The 20972-nt window shown below is 43.6% G+C and overlaps 1 protein-coding gene across 1 annotated transcript in view; it reads right to left on the bottom strand.

Annotated features, from left to right (window-relative positions):
• Positions 1 to 880: 880 nt before the first annotated feature.
• LOC120022027 (cytoplasmic dynein 1 intermediate chain 1) overlaps positions 881 to 20972 on the bottom strand; it is a 464568-nt gene continuing 444476 nt past the window's right edge. The window contains 6 exon segments of the mRNA XM_038965825.1: positions 881 to 991; positions 14145 to 14209; positions 14212 to 14253; positions 14882 to 14885; positions 17537 to 17674; positions 17676 to 17684. Of these exon segments, the coding sequence (XP_038821753.1) occupies positions 881 to 991; positions 14145 to 14209; positions 14212 to 14253; positions 14882 to 14885; positions 17537 to 17674; positions 17676 to 17684 (369 nt within the window).

Here is a 20972-nt window from a genome sequence, read left to right as displayed (position 1 = left end):
CACTGGGAAAGTAATGAAAGAAATAAAAGCTGAAATAAATACTTATCTTTACTATTATTCTGACATTTCACATTCTTAAAATAAAGTGGTGATCCTAACTGATCTAAGACAGGGAATTTTTACTTGGATGAAATGTCAGGAATTGTGAAAAACTGAGTTTAAATGTATTTGGCTAAGGTGTATGTAAACTTCCGACTTCAACTGTACATTATAGTCCTATAACATTTACATAAAGCAGTTCCATACATCCACAACATATGCTGACATGTCTAGGAAGCTGTATGAATCCGTAAATGTGTTGCATGCATGCATGCAGGGGGTTGGGTACAGAGAAAAGCACAACAAAAGCACTGTGAACATGAGACTTTTGAAACATGACAATATAGAGCTCCATAGGCCCGGTCTAACAGTTCTCACTGCTAGTTTTATAGGGCTTCACAATTGTAGTAGGACCTATGATTTGATATGAAGTTCATTTAGGTTATAAGCAATACCGCTGAATGACAACTGACCACATAAATTAAGTAAATCAATCAATTAATAAAACGAAAAGAAGCTAGATGTTCTCTAGTTAGTCTCATACAACTAACGTACATTAACAAATTACTACAAAATAAATCCCCCCCAAAAACAGTGATGCAAATAGAGTAGAGAAGGAGGTCCTAGCCTGGACGTACCGCTGTTTAGTAGCTGTCACAGAGACTGAAGGGGCGGAGTCTAGAATACATGCTGCTGCTTAGATAGGTGTGTGGAATGATGTCATAAAGGTGTAAGAACAAAGCCTTCTGATTGGGAAGATCACTAGGGGATCCAGCCTCTGTGCCTGTCGGCGCTTGGATGGTGATCCCATTGGATCCCACGGTAGGTGATCCATCCAATCCTATGGCGTCAGTTCCACAGGCCCTTCCTCCTCCCCATCGGCTCGGTTGGCTTTGAGCTCCATCAGGGTGTGGGTGAAGTGTGCCCAGTCCTCACTGTGGGGCACTGCCAGCTGAGAGGTAACACAGAGAGAAAAACAATGTATCCACTCACACTGGTATCCATACCCCCAATGGTATTTCATATACTAAGGATGATGTTTTAATCAATTACTGAGTCTTTGTCAGGATCAGATTGGCTGGTTTAGCCTCATGAGCAAATACAGTCCAGTATATGTACGGTTTTGTCTATGTTCTACCCTCAAGGAAAGAGGACACCACAAATAATACTTCTGGAGCTTTTAGTTGAAGCTTCATGCTGATCTAGTCAATCGTCAAGTGACGATCTTCGTTACACTCATATCTATGTTTCATTCGTTACAAGTTCTATGTGACTGTGACTTCTCGTAACGTTTCATGGCGGAGCACTGCGGTGATAGTCAAATGAGAAGCCCGCTTGGTTAGTTGCCGTGGCTGCCACCCAGGCTGTCACCACGGTTACCACTCTGCAGGCTATAATTAACCAGCAATAAGGAGGTGGGAGGGGACCGCGACCAGGCAGGGCCCGGTTGCATAAAACAAAGTTAATTTCCCCCTTTATCTTTTCCCTTAAGTTTCCTTAAAGTTAATTCTGTTGCACAAAACATTTTAAGGTGAACATCCCCCTTAAATTAAGTGAAAAAGTTAAGGGTGCCCATGAGGTCCCTTAACTGCATCATTCAGTATGGATATCAATCTAAACAGCATTTGTGGAGGTGAATGTTGCTTTCATCTGCTCTGGTTAGCTTCAAAAGGAAAACATCAACCAGCTAGCTAGCTACTTAGCTAAACAATGGAAGGAGCACAATCCATGGCTACAAAGCTAGCTAGCTAGCTATATCAACTCTAAGCTAGCTTGACTTACTAGAAAGTAATATAAACAAGTTGAGAAAAACGTAACTATAAGAAACGTGGTTTATTATCTTCTGAAGCAATTTGGTTATCCTGTCTTGATTGTAGAAGTTCTAGTTTGCAATTTCACAAAATTAAAGCGATCTCTTTGAGGAAACTTTAGCCAGTGAATGAGGCCATCTCCATGGTAACCAGATACTATTTTTGCTATACAGTTGAGGTTGAAAGTTTACATACACTTAGATTGGAGTCATTAAAACTCGGAGTCATTAAAACTTTTTCAACCACTCCACAAATTTCTTGTTAACAAACTATAGTTTTGGCAAGTCGGTTAGGACATCTACTTTGTGCATGACACAAGTAATTTTTCCAACAATTGTTTACAGACAGATTATTTCACTTATAATTCACTGTATCACAATTCCAGTGGGTCAGAAGTTTACATACACTAAGTTGACTGTGCCTTTAAACAGCTTGTAAAATTCCAGAAAAGGATGTCATGGCTTTAGAAGCTTCTGATAGGCTAATTGACATCATTTGAGTCATTTGGAGGTGTACCTGTGGATGTATTTCAAGGCCTACCTTCAAACTCAGTGCCTCTTTGCTTGACATCATGGGTAATCAGCCAAGACCCCAGAAAGAAAATTGTGCACCTCCACAAGTCTGGTTCATCTTTGGGAGCAATTTCCAAACACCTGAAGGTACCACGTTCATCTGTACAAACAATAATACGCAAGTATAAACACCATGGGACCACGCAGCCGTCATACCGCTCAGGAAGGAGACGCGTTCTGTCTCCTAGAGATTAACGTACTTTGGTGCGAAAAGTGAAAATCAATCCCAGAACAACAGCAAAGGACCTTGTGAAGGTGCTGGAGAAAACAGGTACAAAAGTATCTATATCCACAGTAAAACGAGTCCTATATCAACATAACCTGAAAGGCTGCTCAGCAAGGAAGAAGCCACTGCTCCAAAATCGCCAGAAAAAAGCCAGACTACGGTTTGCAACTGCACATGGGGATAAAGATCGTACTTTTTGGAGAAATGTCCTCTGGTCTGATGAAACAAAAATGGAACTGTTTGGCCATAATGACCATTGTTATGTTTGGAGGCAAAAGGGGGAGGCTTGCAAGCTGCAGAACACCATCCCCACCATGAAGCACGGGGGTGGAAGCATCATGTTGGACAGCTTTTTTCCATCTACGTAACATTGCAAAAATCAGACATTTTCTGTCCAAAAATGGATTTGTTACTTCTAGGTTAGACTACTGCAATGCTCTACTTTCCGGCTACCCAGATAAAGCACTAAATAAACTTCAGTTAGTGCTAAATAGTAGTAGTACAAAAAAGTAGCAGTACAAAAAAGTATGAATGTATGTACTTGTAAGTCGCTCTGGATAAGAGCGTCTGCTAAATGACGTAAATGTAAATGTAAATGTAAATACGGCTGCTAGAATCCTGACTAGAACCAAGAAATTTGATCATATTACTCCAGTGCTAGCTTCCCTACACTGGCTTCCTGTTAAGGCAAGGGCTGATTTCAAGGTTTTACTGTTAACCTATAAAGCGTTACATGGGCTTGCTCCTACCTATCTTTCCGAGTTGGTCCTGCCGTACATACCTATACGTACGCTACGGTCACAAGACGCAGGCCTCCTAATTGTCCCTAGAATTTCTAAGCAAACAGCGGGAGGCAGGGCTTTCTCCTATAGATCTCCATTTTTATGGAACAGTCTGCCTACCCATGTGAGAGACGCAGACTCGGTCTCAACCTTTAAGTCTTTACTGAAGACTTATCTCTTCAGTAGGTCATATGATTGAGTGTAGTCTGGCCCAGGAGTGTGAAGGTGAACGGAAAGGCTCTGGAGCAACGAACCGCCCTTGCTGTCTCTGCCTGGCCGGTTCCCCTCTCTCCACTGGGATTCTCTGCCTCTAACCCTATTACAGGGGCTGAGTCACTGGCTTACTGGTGCTCTTTCATGCCGTCCCTAGGAGGGGTGCGTCACTTGAGTGGGTTGAGTTACTGACGTGATCTTCCTGTCTGGGTTGGCGCCCCCCCTTGGTTTGTGCTGTGGTGGAGATCTTTGTGGGCTATACTCGGCCTTGTCTCAGGATTGTAAGTTGGTGGTTGAAGATTTCCCTCTAGTGGTGCGGGGGCTGTGCTTTGGCAAAGTGGGTGGGGTTATATCCTTCCTGTTTGGCCCTGTCCGGGGGTATCTTCGGATGGGGCCACAGTGTCTCCTGACCGCTCCTGTCTCAGCCTCCAGTATTTATGCTGCAGTAGTTTATGTGTCGGGGGGCTAGGGTCAGTTGGTTATACCTGGAGTACTTCTCCTGTCTTATCCAGTGTCCTGTGTGAATTTAAGTATGCTCTCTCTAATTCTCTCGTTCTCTCTTTCTTTCTCTCTCTCTGAGAACCTGAGCCCTAGGACCATACGTCAGGACTACCGGGCATGATGACTCCTTGCTGTCCCCAGTCCGCCTGGCCTTGCTGCTATTCCAGTTTCAACTGTTCTGCCTGCGGTTACGGAACCCCTACCTGTCCCAGACCTGCTGTTTTCAACTCTTAATGATCGGCTATGAAAAGCCAACTGACATTTATTCCTGATTATTATTTGACCATGCTTGTCATTTATGAACATTGACAATCTTGGCTCTCTCTAATTTTCTCCTTCTCTCTTTCTTTCTCTCGGAGGACCTGAGCCCTAGGACCATACGTCGGGACTACCGGGCGTGGTGACTCCTTGCTGTCCCCAGTCCGCCTGGCCTTGCTGCTATTCCAGTTTCAGCTGTTCTGCCTGCGGTTATGGAACCGCCACCTGTCCCAGACCTGTTGTTTTTCAACTCTTAATGATCGGCTATGAAAAGCCAACTGAAAATTATTCATGATTATTATTTGACCATGCTTGTCACTTATGAACATTTTTGAACATCTTGGCATAGTTCTGTTATAATCTCCACCCGGCACAGCCAGAAGAGGACTGGCCACCCCTCATAGCCTGGTTCCTCTCTAGGTTTCTTCCTAGGTTTTGGCCTTTCTAGGGAGTTTTTCCTAGCCACCGTGCTTCTACAACTGCATTACTAGCTGTTTGGGGTTTTAGGCTGGGTTTCTGTACAGCACTTCGAGATATTAGCTGATGTACGAAGGGCTATATAAAATAAACTTGATTGATTGATTGTGGGGGTGCTTTGCTGCAGGATGGACTGGTGCACTTCACAAAATAGATAGCATCATGAGGTACGAAAATTATATGGATATATTGAAGCAACATCTCAAGACATCAGTCAGGAAGTTAAAGCTTGGTCGCAAATGGGTCTTCCAAATGGACAATGACCCCAAGCATACTTCCAAAGTTGTGGCAAAATGGCTTAAGGACAACAAAGTCAAGGTATTGGAGTGGCCATCACAAAGCCCTGACCTCAATCCTATAGAAAATTTGTGGGCAGAACTGAAAAAGTGTGTGTAAGCAAGGAGGCCTACAAACCGGACTCAGTTACACCAGTTCTGTCAGGAGGAAAGGGCCAAATTTCACCCAACTTATTGTTGGAAGCTTGTGGAAGGCTACCTGAAACGTTTGACACAAGTTAAACAATTTAAAGGCAATGCTACCAAATACTAATTGAGTGTATGTAAACTTCTGACCCACTGGGGAATGTGATGAAAGAAGTAAAAGCTGAAATAAATCATTCTCCTGTCATGAAGTGTGTGTAGGTGGCAGGGAAGTCAGGCGCAGGAGAATCAAACCTGGTATAATGGAGTAGTTTAATAACTTAAAACAAAAGCTCCAAAACCAAAGTCCATAATAAAATTAAACGTGGGTACAAGAACCCGTCGCACACCAATCCATAAAACACGAGCATAACAATAAACAATCTCTGACAAGGACATGAGGGGAAACAGAGGGTTAAATACACAACATATAATGAATGGGATTGGAACCAGGTGTGTAGGAAGACAAGACAAAACCAATGGAAAATGAAACATAGATCAATGATGGCTAGAAGACCGGTGACGTCGACTGCCAAGCACCGCCCGAACAAGGAGAGGCATCGACTTCGGTAGAAGTCGTGACATCTCCCTACCATTATTCTGACATTTCACATTCTTAAAATAAAGTGGTGATCCTAACTGACCAAAGACGGGGAATTTTTATTAGGATTAAATGTCAGGAATTGTGAAAAACTGAGTTTAAATGTATTTGGCTAAGGTGTATGTAAACTTCTGACTTCAACTGTATGCCTTCAAACTACCGTAAAACCCCTTATGTACAGTGCATTCGGAAAGTAATCAATCTTTTGGGGCGGCAGCTAGCCTGGTGGTTAGAGCGTTGGAATAGTAACCGGAAGGTTGCAAGATCGAATCCCTGAGCTGACAAGGTAAAAATCAGTTGTTCTGCGCCTGAACAAGGCAGTTAACCCACTGTTACTAGGACGTCATTGAAAATAAGAATTTGTTCTTAACTGTCTTGCCTAGTTAAATAAATGTAAAAAATAAAAATTTAATCTACACACAATACCCCATAATGACAAAGCGAAAACGGGTTTTTAGACATTTCTGAAAATGTATTAAAAATAAAAAACAAAAATATCTTATTTACAAGTGTATTCAGACCCTTTACTATGAGACTCGAAATTGAGCTCAGGGACATCCGGTTTCCATTTATCATCCTTGAGATGTTTCTACAACTTGATTGATGTCCACCTGTGGTAAATTCAATTGATTGGACATGATTTGGTAAGGCACACACCTATCTATATAACGTCCCACAGTGCATGTCAGAGCAAAAACCAAGCCATGAGGCCGAAGAAATTGTCCGTAGAGCTCAGAGACAGAAATGTGTCGAGGAAAAAGATCTGGAGAAAGGTACCAAAAAAATGTCTGCAGCATTGAAGAACACAGTGGCCTCCATCATTCTTAAATGGAAGAAGTTTGGAACCACCAAGACTCTTCCTAGAGCTGCCCGCCCGGCCAAGCTGAGCAATCGGGTGAGAAGGGCCTTGGTCAGGGAGGTGACCAAGAACCCGATGGTCACTCTGACAGAACTCCAGAGTTCCTCTGTGGAGATGGGAGAACCTTCAAGAAAGACAACCATCTCTGCAGCATTCCACAAATCAGGCCTTTGTGGTAGAGTGGCCACATGGACGCCACTCCTCAGTAAAAGGCACATGACAGCCCGCTTGGAGTTTGCCAAACGGCACCTAAAGACTCTTAGACCATGAGAAACAAGATGATCTGGTCTGATGAAACCAAGTTTGAACTCTTTGCCCTGAATGCCAAGCATCACGTCTGGAGGAAACCTGGCGCCATGCCTACGGTGAAGCATGGTGGTGGCAGCATCATGCTCAAGGGATATTTATTAGCGGCAGAGACTGGGAGACTTGTCAGGATCGAGGGAAAGATTAATGGAGCGAAATACAGAGAGATCCTTGATGAAAACCTGCTCCAGAGCGCTGAGAACCTCAGACTGGGGCGAAGGTTTACCTTCCAACAGGACAACAACCTTAAGCGCACAGCCACGACAACGAAGGAGTGGCTTCGGGACAAGTCTCTGAATGTCCTTGAGTGGCCCAGCCAGAGCACGGACTTGAAAATAGCTGGAGACCTGAAAATAGCTGTGCAGCGACACTACCCATCCAACCTGACAGCTTGAGAGGATCTGCAGAGAAGAATGGGAGAAGCTCCCCAAATATAGGCATGCCAAACTTGTAGCGTCATACCCAAGACGACTCTAGGCTGTAATCGCTGCCAAAGGTGCTTCAACAAAGTACTGAGTAAAGGGTCTGAATACTTATGTAAATGTCATATTTCATTTTTTTTTTTAAATATTTAATATTTGGAGTTTGGGGTTTGGAGATTGATGTGGGGAAAAAACGATTTAATCAATTTTATATTAAGGCTGAAACGTAACAAAATGTGGAAAAAGTCAAGAGGCCTGAATACAAAGTACTGAGTAAATGGTCTGAATACTTATATAAATGTGATATCAGTGTTTTATTATAAGTACATTCGCAAACATTTATAAAAACAGTTTTTGCTTTGTCATTATGGGGTAATGTGTGTCGATTGATGAGGGGAAAAAAACAATTGAATCAATTTTAGAATAAGGCTGTTGTCACGCCCTGACCGTAGATTGCTTTGTATGTTTCTATTTTTAGTTTGGTCAGGGTGTGATGTGGGTGGGTATTCTATGTCTGGGTATTCTATGTTGTAGGTCTAGGTTTTCTGTTTCTGTGTGTTTGGCCTGGTGTGGTTCCCAATCAAAGGCAGCTGTCTATCGTTGTCTCTGATTGGGAGCCATATTTAGGTAGCCTGTTTTCCCACTTTTGTTTGTGGGTGGTTGTTTCCTGTTTAGTGTTTTGTTTCACCTTTCAGGACTGTTCGTTTGTCGTTTTTGTTGTTTGTCAAGTGTTTTCGTATTTTTTTATTTTTAAATGACCACTTACCACGCTGCACCTTGGTCCTCCTCTCCTTCTCCAGACGACAATCGTTACACCTGTAATGTAAGAAAATGTGGAAAATGCGCTGTATGCTCTTACCTTAATAAATATTTGAGGGGCTTTATGCAATGCTCTTAAACAATTCCCTTAGGTAATTATTCCTTAAGGTAAACCCTTAAGGAAAACACTTAAGATGTTTTCTGTGACAAGGCCCAGAGCTTTTAGAGTACACCAGGGGTCCTAAATGGCACCCTATTCCCTATTTAGTGCACTACTTTTAACCAGAGCCCATAGTAGTGCACTAAATAGGGAAGAGGAGAGCACAGAAGAGCATTTTTTTTTTAAGTATTTTTTTATTTCACCTTTATTTAACCAGGTAGGCCAGTTGAGAACAAGTTCTCATTTACAACTGTGACCTGGCCAAGATAAAGCAAAGCAGTGTGACAAAAACAACAACACAGAGTTACAAATAAACAAACATAAAGTCAATAACACTAAAGAAAAGAAAAATAGAAAAATGTAACCAGAGAGGGAGAGTGTGTCATGTCATAGCCTATTGTTCTACGAAGATCTACGATTGGATATTGTAGTGCTTCATATAGCCTCTGAGTTTTGCTAAGGAACATCTCTTATAGACCTGGGTATCTGATTGTTTTGTATTCAACGCCTCTAGCTATGTGGTTTGGCAAGATGGCGACAAGTCAAGTTGGCTAAAGCAGAAACCCGCTGGCACCCATGGTATAGTTTTAAGGGAATTACAATCAATTATAAGTTACAAGGAAAGCCAATTAAGGTATTTACTGAGCACTTAACGAGGTCACGCTACATGAACACAAAACAAAACAGTGACAAGAAACTATCCACATATTCATTCCATATATTTCTGTACATCTCAGTGTGTATGCCATCTCACACACCAGGGATATTTTATCCCCTGAAAATGCAATTCAGGATATTAAAGTATATCATTATATGCCAGAATATCTATTTCATCTTTATTTAACCAGGTGTCTTTGAGAACAAATTCGTTTTTTACATAAACGACCTGGTGGTGTAATATTACTAGAATATACTGTACCGGTAATGATATCATTGATTTAGAAAATAATATACACTGCTCAAAAAAATAAAGGGAACACTAAAATAACACATCCTAGATCTGAATGAATGAAATATTAAATACTTCTTATTAAATACTTTTTTCTTACATAGTTGAATGTGCTGTCAACAAAATCACACAAAAATGATCAATGGGAATCAAATTTATCAACCCATGGAGGTCTGGATTTGGAGTCACACTCAAAATTAAAGTGGAAAACCACACTACAGGCTGATCCAACTTTGATGTAATGTCCTTAAAACAAGTCAAAATGAGGCTCAGTAGTGTGTGTGGCCTCCACGTGCCTGTATGACCTCCCTACAACGCCTGGGCATGCTCCTGATGAGGTGGCGGATGGTCTCCTGAGGGATCTCCTCCCAGACCTGGACTAAAGCATCCGCCAACTCCTGGACAGTCTGTGGTGCAACGTGGCGTTGGTGGATGGAGCGAGACATGATGTCCCAGATGTGCTCAATTGGATTCAGGTCTGGGGAACGGGCGGGCCAGTCCATAGCATCAATGCCTTCCTCTTGCAGGAACTGCTGACACACTCCAGCCACATGAGGTCTAGCATTGTCTTGCATTAGGAGGAACCCAGGGCCAACCGCACCAGCATATGGTCTCACAAGGGGTCTGAGGATCTCATCTCGGTACCTAATGGCAGTCAGGCTACCTCTGGCGAGCACATGGAGGGCTGTGCGGCCCCCCAAAGAAATGCCACCCCACACCATGACTGACCCACTGCCAAACCGGTCATGCTGGAGGATGTTGCAGGCAGCAGAACGTTCTCCACGGCGTCTCCAGACTCTGTCACGTCTGTCACGTGCTCAGTGTGAACCTGCTTTCATCTGTGAAGAGCACAGGGCGCCAGTGGCGAATTTGCCAATCTTGGTGTTCTCTGGCAAATGCCAAACGTCCTGCACGGTGTTGGGCTGTAAGCACAACCCCCACCTGTGGATGTTGGGCCCTCATACCACCCTCATGGAGTCTGTTTCTGACTGTTTGAGCAGACACATGCACATTTGTGGCCTGCTGGAGGTCATTTTGCAGGGCTCTGGCAGTGCTCCTCCTGCTCAAAGGCGGAGGTAGCGGTCCTGCTGCTGGGTTGTTGCCCTCCTACGGCCTCCTCCACGTCTCCTGATGTACTGGCCTGTCTCCTGGTAGCGCCTCCATGCTCTGGACACTACGCTGACAGACACAGCAAAACTTCTTGCCACAGCTCGCATTGATGTGCCATCCTGGATGAGCTGCACTACCTGAGCCACTTGTGTGGGTTGTAGACTCCGTCTCATGCTACCACTAGAGTGAAAGCACCGCCAGCATTCAAAAGTGACCAAAACATCAGCCAGGAAGCATAGGAACTGAGAAGTGGTCTGTGGTCACCACCTGCAGAACCACTCCTTTATTGGGGGTGTCTTGCTAATTGCCTATAATTTCCACCTGTTGTCTATTCCATTTGCACAACAGCATGTGAAATGTATTGTCAATCAGTGTTGCTTCCTAAGTGGACAGTTTGATTTCACAGAAGTGTGATTGACTTGGAGTTACATTGTGTTGTTTAAGTGTTCCCTTTATTTTTTTGAGCAGTGTAATTGAACCATAAACAGCCTACTATGACAGAGGGAAGATCTTTATGTCCTCTCCCCTCGTCTCCTTCTCAAAACCCATTGGATGAGAAGGCCAGAGGAGAAAGGACGTGAGGACTATTCAATTGAGATCTTCAATATGTCTCAAATTGCACCCTATTCCCTACACACTGGTACACAACTTTTGACGAAAGCCCCATAGGCCTTGGTCAAAAGTAGTGCACTATATAGGGAATAGTGTGTCATTTGGGACGTAGCCTATAACTAACAGCTCAGCAGGACTCTTGATAATCCACAATTCCATTTCCCCATATGTTGCACTATTGCTAGACCTTTTATAAAAAATTCAAAAAATGTAACCTTTATTTAACTAGGCAAGTCAGTTAAGAACTTCTTGCTGCACGGATCCCTTTAGCGGGATCATTTTCGTAAACAACCACTGAATTGCAGAGCGCCAAATTAAAAAGAAATACAAAAAATATTTATAATATTGTGTGAAATATACCAAAACACAGCTTAGTTTGTTGTTAATCCACCTATCGTGTCAGATTTTGAAAATATGCTTTACAGCAAAAGCAATCCAAGCGTTTGTACGTTTATCAATCACTAGACAAAACAGTAAGAACAGCTAGCCGCAAATTAGCTTGGTCACGAAAGTCAGAAAAGCAATAAAATGAATCGCTTACCTTTGATAATCTTCGAATGCTTGCACTCACGAGACTCCCAGTTACACAATAAATATTATTTTTGTTCGATAAAGATTAGTTTTATAACCAAAAACCGCCATTTGGTTTGCGCGTTATGTTCAGAAAACCACAGGCTCGTTCCGGGCCTGAAAGGCAGACGAAAATTCCAAAAAGTATCCGTAATGTTCGTAGAAACATGTCAAACGTTTTTTATAATCAATCCTCAGGTTGTTTTTAACATACATAATTGATAATATTTCAACCGGATGGTAACCTATTCAATACTACAGAGAAAGAAAATGTCGAGCTACATTTCTCGCGTGCAGGAACTAATCAAAGGACACCTGACACGTTTTGAAAAATCTCGCTCATTTTTCAAAATAAAAGCTTGAAACTATGTCTAAAGCCTGGTCACAGCCTGAGGAAGCCATTGGAAAAGGAATATGGTTGATACCCCTTTAAATGGAGGAGGGGCAGGCAATAGAACAGGGATTTTTCCAAATAAAAGGCACTTCCGGGTTGGATTTCCTCAGGTTTTCGCCTGCAAAATCAGTTCTGTTATACTCACAGACAATATTTTGACAGTTTTGGAAACTTTAGAGTGTTTTCTATCCTAATCTGTCAATTATATGCATATTCTAGCATCTGGACCTGAGAAATAGTTTGTTTACCTTGGGAACGTTATTTTTCCAAACATAAAAATTCTTCCCCCTAGCTGAAAGAGGTTTAGAACAAATCAAATCAAATATATTTATATAGCCCTTCGTACATCAGCTGATATCTCAAAGTGCTGTACAGAAACCCAGCCTAAAACCCCAAACAGCAAGCAATGCAGGTGTAGAAGCACGTAAGAACAAATTCTTATTTACAATGATGGCCTACCCCGGCCAATACTGAGCCAATTGTGCGCCAACCTATGGGACTCCCAATCATGGCCGGATGTGATACAGCCTGGATTTGAACCAGGGCCTGAAGGGACCCCTCTTGCACTGAGATGCAGTGCCTTAGACCACTTCGCCACTCAGGAGCCCCCCAATCCATTCTAGTTTTAGCTCTTTTCTTTCTTTCTTTTTAGGAGTTTGCTAGCTTCACTCTCTTCAGGACATAAAGACCATTCAAACTTCACTGGAGGCCGCCAGAGAGAGGAGATAGTTCCAAATGGTACCCTATTTCCCTACATAGTGCACTACTTTTGACCAGAGCCCTGGTCAAACTAGTGCACTAAATAGGGAATAGGATGCCATTTGGGACAAAGACATGGAGAAACCACACGTTAAACCCAGCCTCTCTCCAATTACCACATTACAGAGGACACACAAAGCACAAGCCACAGCCCAAAAAGACTTTGCGGTAGAGGTAAAAGTCATGTGGATGCCGTTTTAAAAGAACGAAGGATATAGGAAGAATAGAAGAGAAATTCAAATACAAACATTCATGGCAATGCTGCCTGACGGGTTAATAAACACACAGTAAAAGAGATTAACCACGTACTAGGCCCTTAAATGGAGCTTAGAGGACATTTTCCAAAAGAACGGGTTGTATACTTAAAGGCCCAGTGCAGTCGAAAACATGATCTCCTGTGTTTTATATGCACACAATGAGGTAGGAATAATACTGTGGAATTGAGAAAATTACGATAAGGCCGTTTTAGTGTTAGAGCTGATTGAAAAGAGCCTGAAATGTTTGCCTCTTTTGGTGGGATGTAGTTTTGACCTGCCTGGCAACATCACCAGGTGGTATAAGTTAATAGACCAATAACAAAGAGTTTCAAACCTCTCTGTGTCACGTTCCTGACCTGTTTTCTGTTGTTTTGTATGTGTTTAGTTGGTCAGGACGTGAGCTGGGTGGGAATTCTATGTTGTGTGTCTAGTTTGTCTGTTTCTATGTCCAGCCTAATATGGTTCTCAATCAGAGGCAGATGGTAATCGTTGTCCCTGATTGAGAATCATATATAGGAGGCTTGTTTTGTGTTGGGATTTTGTGGGTGTTTGTTTCCTGTCTCTGTGATTGTCTGCACCAGATAGGTCTGTGTCGGTTTTTGCACATTTGTTATTTTGTATTGTTGTTTGTAGTGTTTTACTTGTTCTTTATTAAACATGTTTAACACTAGCCGCGCTGCACTTTGGTCCTCTCCTTCACCCCTGGAAGAAAACCGTTACACTCTGCCAATAACATCTCGTTTCCAGGTTACATATTCCTCCCATTATGCTCGTCCAATTAGGCCCTAACTCAGACCACTCCCAGACAGTCCTAGCAAAATTCTTGCTTGAGCTCTTTGCGAAGAAGATATTTTTGTTTGTTTTTGACCATTTTAATAAACTTAAAAAAAACAGTAAGATATTTAATTGTTTCCCAGAAATTATTTCATATTGAGATAAAAATGGCTGCATTGGACCTTTATGACTTAAGACTCTACAGACTGTTCTTGTTACTCAGTAAAATGGCATCCTATTCCATACACAACGCACCCTATGAGCCCAGGTCAAAAGTAGTGCACTATGTAGGGTGCCATTTGTTCATATCATACCTCTCCTGCGTCGTAGATCCACAGACGGCCCTCCGAGTCACCCACGGCTACCTCCTTGCCCCCCGACGTACCCTGTTCAGGGCGCAGGCTCCCTCGATAGTCACACTGGCTGTGGTGCCTTGGGCACACAGGGTTACAACAGTCAATTAATCAATTCATACATCCACCCATCCATCCAGTTTCACCTGCATAGTATATTAATTACAGTTTTACAAACATGCTCCTTCCTAGAACTGCCAAAGAGCAAGCGAAGGTGACAGTGGCAAAAAACTCAACACTACTATTTCAGGTTTCACTCATAGCGGTAATAGTATAATAACATTAGCACCAGCAGATTGGTGCATGTTTAGTACATTCTCAGACAGACTGATGTCTTCATACAGTAGACTATGGCTACTTCAGCTCCATGTGAAATAACAATATGAAACTTTTAATGAGCCATATAAATCTTCATAGAGCCCTCCACTACACTCAGGACAGCCTGGAGGCTATAGGCTGCTCAGGAGGAATGAACACAGATGATCCACGATGCGTCCCAAATTGCACCCTATTCCCTACATAGTGCACCACTTTTGACCAGGACCCATAGGACTCTTGTCAAAAGAAGTGCAATGTAGGTAATAGGGTGCCATTTGGGACATAGACCCAGAGTAATAGCCTGATCCCAGATCAGTATGTGCATTAGCTATTGCAGTCCAGCCAGAGGGGTTGTCTAAAGCACAATCAAGATCTGGGACCAGTCTATATATGATCATGTCTGCTATCAGGGCCTGCTGAAGAACTATTGCACTTGACAGATAGGACTAGTTTATGACACATGTCGTCGTTGGAGACAGAAACCTCGGCATCACGTCGGCTAATACGACAGCTTCCCCGCTCCAGAGCAGGGCTAACCACAGACTGGCTGCTATTAGACTGACTGGAAGCTTCCACCAGACTAGCGGCTGTGTGTTTGTGAAGGGGAAATTAGAACCAGGCCCTCCACCGCTAGGCTAATGCCGTTATGATGACTGTTGCAACATTGTGGGCTCCTCGCATTCTATCTATCTAGCAGTGTTTGTGTGTGTGTGTGTGTTTCAGAGAGAGAGAGAGAGGGTGTGTGTGTATTTGTATGTGTGTGTGTGTGTGTGTCTCCAAATGTTTCTCATAAAGCACATTGTTGGAGAAGTCAGTCCAACCTTAATGAACTCTTCCTCCAGACTACACTGTTGCTGAAGGGCTGGGACGTGAGATAGACTGAAGGAAGGAGTGGCTGAGTGGCACCCTATTTACTATATAGTGCACTACGTTTGACCAGGGCCCACTGTACACTCAATCTCTTTCCTTCTCCAGTCCCCTGTCCCTGTTAGAGACTGGGATTAAGGGTGTGTGTCTGTCCATCAGACCTGGGTTCAAACAGCATTGGATATCTTTAGCTAGTTGTGCTTGAGTGATACAATGGAACCAATGGTATAGTCCCAAAAGGGCAAACCCCAAGGCCCAAATGTCACAGCTACTATCACGGAGCTGGATCGGGGGTAGGGGTTAAACATGGGAGAGAGGAATGGTGGAGAAAGGGAGAGGTAAAGACAAAAACACACACACACACACAGAAAAAGACAGAGAGAGAATATCAATCATGGACCAGATATATAATTAGAGAGGAGGGTCTGTGGACATGGTATCCGTGGAAATGCCAAAAAGAGAGGGAGCGGTCGCCCCTTTCATCTCACTTTTGACCTGAGCCATGAAAGGGTGACCTCTGTGCCCCCCAGCGCCCCTCCTCGCCCCTCAGTAACTCAACGTAGACAGAGGGCAGTAGCCTCTGGGGAAGAGGGGCAGTGTTTTAGTTACTCCACCTTAGGAAGGTTTAGTTTGTTGTGACAGGACAGTACTGGAGGGAGCCCTCCTACCTGGGAGAGACTAAGGCTTGGATTCAATCCGATGCATGTTATAGAGCAGTGACCTCATTTCATTTACGCTTGACCTGACATGTACAGCGGTTACTGTGAACGTGATCTACGCAAACGTTGTGGAAAATGCCTTTAAAAGGTGCATTGTTCGGCTGTCTAGTGTGCTGTTCAATAAAGCGCCTTGAATTAAATCCTGGCCTAAGGGGACTTTTGTGACCAGCATCCCATTGACAGACCAACTAGCCAAAATCTAAAACCTAACCTTACCATAACCCTAACGTTAACCCCCTAAGCTAACCTAATTTAAACCAATTCGGAAATTCAACATCGGTTTTCTGATCAGGCACGTCCCCTCCTACCTATGGGTGAGGTACCTAGATGTCAATCACTGCTACGTAGTGATTGTAGACTTGCCAAAGAAGGCGAGGCAAAGACCAAGGACTGGGCTAGAAAGGCAACATATTGGCACCATGAGGTTACTGATGGTGTAACCTAGCAGAGCTTTACCCCAACAATACATGCCAGAAATAACTCTTAAATATCTCTTCAGTTGTGATCAATCACTATAGCTGCAACCCAAATGGCACCCTACACTCTATGTAGTGCATAGGGTGCCATTTTGGATGGACTCTGGTCAAAAGTAGTAGACTATAGGGAATAGGGTGCCATTTGGGACGTATACATGATGACATGATGGATAGAAGCCAACAAGGGTCAAGTGAGATGATCAAATTGCTGCTCAGATCTAAAAGGTGTATTTTTATCTTAGGACCGAAGAAGACGAAGAAGAGTGGTCTGTGGACAGCTGTGAGCTGGTGGGACAGGGTTGGAGTGGAGGAGAGCCTTATGGGGTGGTTGGAGGAGCGTTAGATGATGGTTGTGAGAGCATTTGAGTACTGGTGTCACAGCTTTTGAGTGGGGAGGAGAGGGGAGTGTTAGGGAATGTTGAGGGGGTGTTTGGTGGATGGGATGGTTGTGGGAGCATTTGAGCATTGCTGTCACAAGGTTTCAGTGGGTAGGAGAAGGGAGCGTTATGATGATGGTTGTGGGAGCCTTTGAGCATTGCTGTCACAAGGTTTCAGTGGGTAGGAGAAGGGAGCGTTATGATGATGGTTGTGGGAGCCTTTGAGCATTGCTGTCACAAGGTTTCAGTGGGTAGGAGAAGGGAGCGTTATGATGATGGTTGTGGAAGCGTTGATGGTGCGTTTGGTGGGAGTGGGTGAGGAGATGTCACCGGGCTGATTTAGGGAGAGCTTGTGGGGAAGGGAACGCCCACACAAAGAGGTGGCTGCTGGGAATGCTGGTGTTGGGCTGTGTGGTTTGGCTCCAGTCCAACATGAGACGCCCTGGGGACACGCTTTGACACACACGCAAAGACGGATACAAACACACAAACAAGCACAAACACACGGATGAGGGCACACACACACACATGCAATACTGTGACAAAGAATGAGACATGTCTTTCTCTCTCCATATCACACACACATTCAGAAACACAGTCACCTCTGTGTCATTATTGAGGTTACACAGATCTAGCCGGCCAATCCCGTCCACAGCGGCAAACAGAGCCGGGTGCACAGGGGACCACATGACATCATAGATGTAGTCAGCGTTGTCCTCAAAGGAGTAGAGGGGGTTTATTGTGCTGAAACACACAGAGAGAGATGGGAGCATGAGTCAGACAGGGAGGTAGAGAGAAATATGATTTAGTCACTTGCACAGAGTCCCAGATGTAGTTGCAGTGAAATACTTAAGGTGTAAACGAAACAAATTTTAAAAAGCTGCAGAGAGAGAGAGAGAGAGAGAGAGGGGATGCAGTGAGAGCAAGAGGGGCAGAGAAAGAGAGAGAGACGCAGTGAGAGAGAGCGAGAGGGGGGGATGCAGTGAGAGCGAGAGGGGCAGAGAGAGATGCAGTGTGTGACAGAGAGATGCAGTGAGAGAGGCAGAGAGAGAGGCAGAGAGAGAGAGAGGCAGAGAGAGAGAGAGGGGGGATGCAGTGAGAGTGAGATGGGCAGAGAAAGAGATGCAGTGAGAGAGAGAGAGATGGAGATAGAAAGAGAGGGGCAGAGAGAGAGACGGAGATAGAGAGGGGCAGAGAGAGAGAGGAGCATAGAGAGAGAGGCAGAGAGAGAGAGAGAGAGAGAGAGAGAGGAGCATAGAGAGAGAGGCAGAGAGAGAGAGAGAGAGAGAGAGAGAGAGAGAGGGGGGGGGTTGCAGTGAGAGAGAGATCAATCTAGGACTAAATATCAGCAACACAGGTACAGTGGGGCAAAAAAGTATTTAGTCAGCCACCCATTGTGCAAGTTCTCCCACTTAAAAAGATGAGAGAGGCCTGTAATTTTCATCATAGGTACACTTCAACTATGACAGACAAAATGAGAAAAAAAATTCCAGAAAATCACATTGTAGGATTTTTAATGAATTTATTTGCAAATTATGGTGGAAAATAAGTATTTGGTCAATAACAGAAGTTTATCTCAATACTTTGTTATATACCCTTTGTTGGCAATGACAGAGGTCAAACGTTTTCTGTAAGTCTTCACAAGGTTTTCACACACTGTTGCTGCTTTTTTGGCCCATTCCTCCATGCAGATCTCCTCTAGAGCAGTGATGTTTTGGGGCTGTTGCTGGGCAACACGGACTTTCAACTCCCTCCAAAGATTTTCTATGGGGTTGAGATCTGGAGACTGGCTAGGCCACTCCAGGACCTTGAAATGCTTCTTACGAAGCCACTCCTTCATTGCCCGGGCGGTGTGTTTGGGATCATTGTCATGCTGAAAGACCCAGCCACGTTTCATCTTCAATGCCCTTGCTGATGGAAGGAGGTTTTCACTCAAAATCTCACGATACATGGCCCCATTCATTCTTTCCTTTACACGGATCAGTCGTCCTGGTCCCTTTGCAGAAAAACAGCCCCAAAGCATGATGTTTCCACCCCCATGCTTCACAGTAGGTATGGTGTTCTTTGGATGCAACTCAGCATTCTTTGTCCTCCAAACACGACGAGTTGAGTTTTTACCAAAAAGTTCTATTTTGGTTTCATCTGACCATATGACATTCTCCCAATCTTCTTCTGGATCATCCAAATGCTCTCTAGCAAACTTCAGACGGGCCTGGACATGTACTGGCTTAAGCAGGGGGACACGTCTGGCACTGCAGGATTTGAGTCCCTGGCGGCGTAGTGTGTTACTGATGGTAGGCTTTGTTACTTTGGTCCCAGCTCTCTGCAGGTCATTCACTAGGTCCCCCCGTGTGGTTCTGGGATTTTTGCTCACCGTTCTTGTGATCATTTTGACCCCACGGGGTGAGATCTTGCGTGGAGCCCCAGATCGAGGGAGATTATCAGTGGTCTTGTATGTCTTCCATTTCCTAATAATTGCTCCCACAGTTGATTTCTTCAAACCAAGCTGCTTACCTATTGCAGATTCAGTCTTCCCAGCCTGGTGCAGGTCTACAATTTTGTTTCTGGTGTCCTTTGACAGCTCTTTGGTCTTGGCCATAGTGGAGTTTGGAGTGTGACTGTTTGAGGTTGTGGACAGGTGTCTTTTATACTGATAACAAGTTCAAACAGGTGCCATTAATACAGGTAACGAGTGGAGGACAGAGGAGCCTCTTAAAGAAGAAGTTACAGGTCTGTGAGAGCCAGAAATCTTGCTTGTTTGTAGGTGACCAAATACTTATTTTCCACCATAATTTGCAAATAAATTCATTAAAAATCCTACAATGTGATTTTCTGGATTTTTTTCCCTCATTTTGTCTGTCATAGTTGAAGTGTACCTATGATGAAAATTACAGGATTCTCATCTTTTTAAGGGGGAAAACTTGCACAATTGGTGGCTGACTAAATACTTTTTTGCCCCACTGTAGCTTTCACATGGCTGTGAACGAGCTGAGAGACAAAGCAAGAGCATTCTGTGTCATTATAAGCAACATTAAAATGGAAATTCCAATTAGAATCTGGCTCAAAATGGCAGCGAAGTATGGGGTCCCCTCTCTAATAATGAATTTACCAAATGGGACAAACATCCAATCAAAATACTGCATGCAGAGTTTTGAAGTGCAAAGAAAACCTCAAAATAACTCATGTAGAGCAGAATTGGGCCAATAGCCCTCCTTATTAGAATAGAACATATAAGCATCCCTGAAAAATATCATCACACAGCCCTACAATGTCAAGAGATGAAACAAGAGAAGAGTCCCCTCAGCCGGTTCTGATGCTCAGATCACTAGCCCAAACCAGCTACATAGAGCCTCAGGACAGCACTCACCTATTGGAAAGACACCACAAAAAATCTAAGTCAACTTCAATGCTATTTGTCTCTAAACAGACAGTACATGGTAGCAGACTATCTGACCACTGTGACTGATAGAAAACTGAGGAAAACACTGACTAGGTACAGACTCAGTGAGCAGTCTGGCTATAGAGACTGGTCATCACAGACAAACCTGGCTGCCCAGAGAGGACAGGCTGTGGTCACTCTGCTCCAGGGGAGAGGTAGAGACAGAGCTGCATTTCCTATTACACTGTGACAAATACTCAGACCTAATAGAATCTTTCTTTCCCAAAATGATCATTCAGTACAAATAATTTTAAACTATAAAAGACTAAATGTGCAGTTTTGGCAGCCAAATATGTGTCCTCCTGCCACAACCTGAGGGAGGACCAGTGCAATGTAATGTCAATAATATTTCCCCATTTAGTTTTGGTTTTCATACCATGTCATGTGTCTTCTCAGTCAGGTTGAGACTGGTCTACTACTACTGCTTTAATGTATTATTATTCTCATTAATATTGTTGTTGTAGTTGCTGTAAATGGTAATACCATTTCCACTACTACTCCTACTATATTATTGATGCCTTATTGCTGTTGGTCCCACCATTGTTGTTATATGTGTACTTTGACAATGTAAGTAATATAACTTGCCATGTCAA

This window comes from Salvelinus namaycush, chromosome 27, assembly GCF_016432855.1.
Source record: "Salvelinus namaycush isolate Seneca chromosome 27, SaNama_1.0, whole genome shotgun sequence".
NCBI lineage: Eukaryota > Metazoa > Chordata > Actinopteri > Salmoniformes > Salmonidae > Salvelinus > Salvelinus namaycush.
The sequence above is the reverse complement of the archived record's forward strand: the minus strand, read 5'-3'. Positions and strand labels throughout refer to the sequence as shown.